General features: G+C 43.2%; 1 protein-coding gene across 1 annotated transcript; it reads right to left on the reverse strand.

Moving 5' to 3' along the window:
- Positions 1-51: 51 nt before the first annotated feature.
- LOC106633028 (lymphocyte antigen 6G) lies at positions 52-1152 on the reverse strand. The gene is made up of 3 exons (XM_014331796.2): positions 755-1152; positions 358-465; positions 52-244 (listed from the first exon to the last, which is right to left on the reverse strand). The coding sequence occupies exons 1-3, from the start codon at positions 801-803 to the stop codon at positions 90-92; spliced, it is 312 nt and encodes a 103-aa protein (XP_014187282.1). The 5' UTR covers positions 804-1152; the 3' UTR covers positions 52-89.
- Between the last annotated feature and the right edge of the window lie 3362 nt (positions 1153-4514).

Genomic DNA, 4514 nt, shown 5'->3' on the forward strand with positions numbered 1-4514 from the left:
TATTTCATATCAGGCACTTCAAAGTTGTTTATTTCTGCTCTACTGATACAAAATAGAATCTGAAGTGCAAACAACATCATTCCACAGCCTCAGAAAAGAAATTTGAGGATGGCTGAAGATACCAGCAGCAGGATGGCACTGGGACCAATTGGAATAGCGCTGTTACACAGGTCCCCTTCACAGCAAGACATAGGCCCAACACATAATGCACTGGTTTGGCAGCCCTTTGAAACTACATTAAGACCTGTAAGACATGAGGGGAAAATTCTCAGACAGAAACTTTACAAGAGACCAAGAGCCAGCAGACATTCAGCATTTAGTTTTAGATAGAGCTTGTGATATGTGATAACATCTCACCTACTACTTTGAGAGAGAAACAACGGTTGAAGGCGAAAGCACAAGCTTTGCTGTCTATGCAGGATTTAGGATCGGCAGCTGTGCATGTGTAGCATCTTAATCCACATACTATAGAAATAAAAACACAATTTCACACACATTAGAAATTATTGAGAGTTTTTTATGCCCTTTGAGAGAGTTGCCAGAAATTGGGTCATATATAAGAAGTGAAATCTTAAGAAGTCTTCTCAGTCTGTAAAATATTCCTCTACTGACCACAAAATAAGTAAATATGTTTGTATTTTTAAGCCTGTTTTCTATGCCCCAATATTTACCAAGAAATGACTCCTTTAAAGTCTGCTGTATTCTACAAATCTTTAAAACCACAAACAGTTGGTTTTAAAGATATTTTTCTTACCTGCAGACAGAGTCACACTCAGGATCAGAGCTCCATAGAGCTGCATCATGAACTCAAATTGCTGATCAGTCTTGTGAGAGAAAAAGCTGCTGCTAATCTTTTCTTTCTCAGCTCAACTTTCGTGTTTGCTTTCAGAACCTGAGCTTTTGTATCTCTTCAAAGAGCCTCCTACCAAGTGATCCATATAACCACGCCCCCCCAAAGGACAGGAAAGCTTCCTGGTATAGTTTAATAACAATAAATAAAAACTTATATTTAGATAGCCCTTTTGAGATAACCCAATATTGTTTTACATTTAAAAACGGATTCATGGAAGCTTTAAAACAGGACAGTAGCATAAGTGTGAAGTTTATGCATTCTCCACAAGAACAGATTCTCGATTCCTATACTTCCGAGTGCTGAGCCTTTCTTTCTTAGCTCAACTTCCTAATTTCTTTTCAGAACCTGAGCATTTGCATCTCTTCAAAAATCTCTGCGCAGGGCTCCGTCGAGATCCTCTGCACCCATCTCATGAATCTTAGATTGCAAGGTGGGGTCCAACCCAGCAACAAAACGGCGAAATTTTTCACCTTCCAAGGCATTGTAGTCATAGTTAGGGAAAGCTTCAAGCACAAGACGGGTAATATCCGCGCTGTACACATCTAAACTTTCACCTGGTTTCCGGGGGCGAGCATTCACATGTGTCTGGAAGAATGGCAGAGAATATTTTGGACCGAAAACCTCTTTCAGCTTATCCTTCACTAGATCATAGTCTTTCTGGGCTGATGAAGGCAAACTGTCCCAGTACAAAAATGCAGCATCTGCTAGACGAGTAGGCAGAACAGAGGACATCACAGTTGGCAAATCTACCTCAGGTGGAGTCATAGCTTGCACTGAAAGAGAACATGGATATTCAGTTGGTCATCTAACATGCATCGTACATGGAAGTCACTATAGATTGCAAACTGCATCTTCCTCATGGACGACGTGAAGACGCAGAATAACCCACTCAGTGTGATTAAGTAGAACTTAGATACCGATTCTTTCCTTCTAAAACACATACCAGGGTTGGAAACTATTTTTTATTCTAATTTTTGTGGTTTGCATTATGTGTAAGTGGCGTCTTAGAAGTGTGAAAAAATTGGTTAAATGATATGTCGGTGACCTAGGAGCCTAATGTGGATAATAAAACAAGATAAGCAGCGTGCATTGCATCTCCCCTTGACCTACACTCGATGTGGCAAACCCAGGATTTGAGAGTAGTGCAGGCAGACATCGCACTGCGATCTGACTGATCTACCGTCGTAGTTCGATCATGTTTCTGAGCATAGTTGGTTCACACGCTCAAGATAGATATTTCTTATGAAAAAGATTCACAGTAGAATATACGGACTATGTGGTCATTTAACACACTATGTCCTTTCGACATTAGTCTTTATGACACAATCCAATATTAATTACTATTTATTATTTTGTTCATCATGCATGTATGCAAAACATTCATGGTTTTCAACTGAGAGGGATATGCTATGTGTTCAGATCGGAGAAGTCACGTTTACATCTACCGCAGCCTTGGTTTGTTGGGGGAGTTACTTCATCTCTCACTACACCAGAATCACCCAAGAACTCAATCCTCCCATTCCCACTTCCACCCCCCCCGCTGCCTCTCCCCCCCCACCTCCCTTTAGCCTCGACCACCCCAGCTGTTGATCTGAATCATACATATTATGTAACGTGAGGGTTCACTAGATGGTTGGGAATCTCTCTGAATAATTAGGAACAGCAAGACGGAGACGGATAACTTTTTAGCAGCCTCTTTACTTTTAGCACACTCCCACAACAACCCACACTTCCTGTGTGTCGCCCTCATGAATACTTCACTGGCCTCTCAGAAGCCAGGAAATCTTATACTCAGATCAAAACAGGGAAAACAACCAGGTAGATATAACACATACTTATTACTGGTTTGAACATGCATGTCTAAACATTCAAACATGTAAACATGTAAATATCAAAACACGTAACCACCAAATAGCTACATAACTAGCTTTATAACCTTTGTAAACACCTCTTTGTATATCAAAGTAGATTTAAATTTACTTCTACACTTTACACATGCAAACACAAAATAAAAAATAGTAAGGGAGGAAATTCTTGTTCACAGCACTGTATGCTTCATCCAGGAAATTAGTGGACTGAAGTAACCATTTTTTTTTTTTTTTTTTTTTTTTTTTTTTTTTTTGTCTCTTCTTTGTATTTTTTTTTTTTTTCTTCAACTTTTTCAGGATGAAATAAACTTGAAATCAACTACAATATACACGTTGTCGTTTTCACAGAGCAGCGTGCATTGAGTAGAATATCTGGTGAAACCAGGAGAAGGCAGCAACGCTCCTGGAGCCGCCAACCTTTGCTAACCAAAGAGGAAGAAGAAGGCGCGCGTCATTTACGCGTCTGTGACCTCATCGTATGCGCTGCTATATTTTGAAAAGCTGGACAGCGGCTGTCAAAGCTCTGCACTTTATTGTACACGCAAATTCATTTTTATGCGACTTGTTATTATGGATCAAATGTAAGCGAACATTAAAGCATGCCAAAGTCTCTGAAAAAGTCCTGCACCACTCAGACCTCCATCAGCAGGTACTTCGGAGGATTGAGCAGCAGCAGCAGCAGCTTTGCCTCCAACAAGCAGCGCGGGATTAACCCAAATCCTGCAGAGCAGCAACTTTCAAGAGGCAACGTGAGTTGAGCTTCACACGCACATATCAGACATGCTTCACTCAATGCTAATTACTGACGTGCAGTTCATTTTTGTCCTCCAGCAATATAAAAGTCTTAAGTGTTAGTATTTGTTCGTTAGTGAACAGCTTCAAGTATTTTACAGGAAAGAAAGGATGTATAAATTTCATTGGAGCGGGAATGAGGATCAGCACATCCAAATCTGAGGCCATGGTTCTCAGCCGGAAAAGGGTGGAGTGCCCACTCTGGGTCAGGGATGAGTTCCTGCCCCAAGTGGAGGAGTTCAAGTATCTTGTCTTGTTCATGAGTGATGGGAGAAGGGAGCCAGAGATCGACAGATGGATTGGTGCTGCGGCTGCAGTGATGCGGACGCTGCACCGGTCCGTCGTGGTGAAGAGGGAGCTGAGTGTAAAAGTGAAGCTCAATTTACCGGTCGATCTACGCCCCTACCCTCACCTATAGTCACAAGCTGTGGGTAGTGACCGAAAGAAAGATCGCGGATACAAGTGGCGGAAATGAGCTTCCTCCGAAGGATGGCTGGCCTCTCCCTTAGAGATAGGGTGAGAAGTTCGGCCATCCGGGAGGGGCTCAGAGTAGAGCAGCTGCTGCTCCACATCGAAAGGAGCCAGCTGAGGTGGTTCGGGCATCTGACAAGGATGCCCCCTGGGCGCCTCCTGGGTGAGGTGTTCCAGGCATGTCCCACCGGGAGGAGGCCCCGGGGCAGACCCAGGACACGCTGGAGAGATTATATCTCTCGGCTGGCCTGGGAACGCCTTGGTATTCCCCCGGATAAGCTGGAGGAGGTGGCTGGGGAGAGGGAGGTCTGGGCCTCTTTGCTTAGGCTGCTGCCCCCGCGACCCGGCCCCGGATAAAGCGGATGAAGATGGATGGATGGATGGATGGATGGATGGATGGATGGATGATTTAAAGTATTTGGCAAGAATCTGATGCATAATCTTAGTTCTTTTCTTCCCTTCCATAAATTGGTAGTCTGACAGTGCTGACATTTAACAGGGTGTGGTTATTTGGGCACTTGCTAGTAGGT

Source organism: Haplochromis burtoni, unplaced genomic scaffold, assembly GCF_018398535.1.
Source record: "Haplochromis burtoni strain Fernald_Lab_line unplaced genomic scaffold, NCSU_Asbu1 Contig_4172, whole genome shotgun sequence".
In the NCBI taxonomy this organism is placed as follows: Eukaryota; Metazoa; Chordata; class Actinopteri; order Cichliformes; family Cichlidae; genus Haplochromis; species Haplochromis burtoni.

Excerpts from the sequence above, each read along its gene's own strand:
- LOC106633028 (XM_014331796.2), bottom strand. The coding sequence starts at position 803 with ATGATGCAGCTCTATGGAGCTCTGATCCTGAGTGTGACTCTGTCTGCA. Across the intron at positions 466-754 it reads GAGTGTGACTCTGTCTGCAG|TATGTGGATTAAGATGCTAC; the intron begins GTAAGAAAAATA and ends TTATTTCTATAG. Across the intron at positions 245-357 it reads TTTCTCTCTCAAAGTAGTAG|GTCTTAATGTAGTTTCAAAG; the intron begins GTGAGATGTTAT and ends CATGTCTTACAG.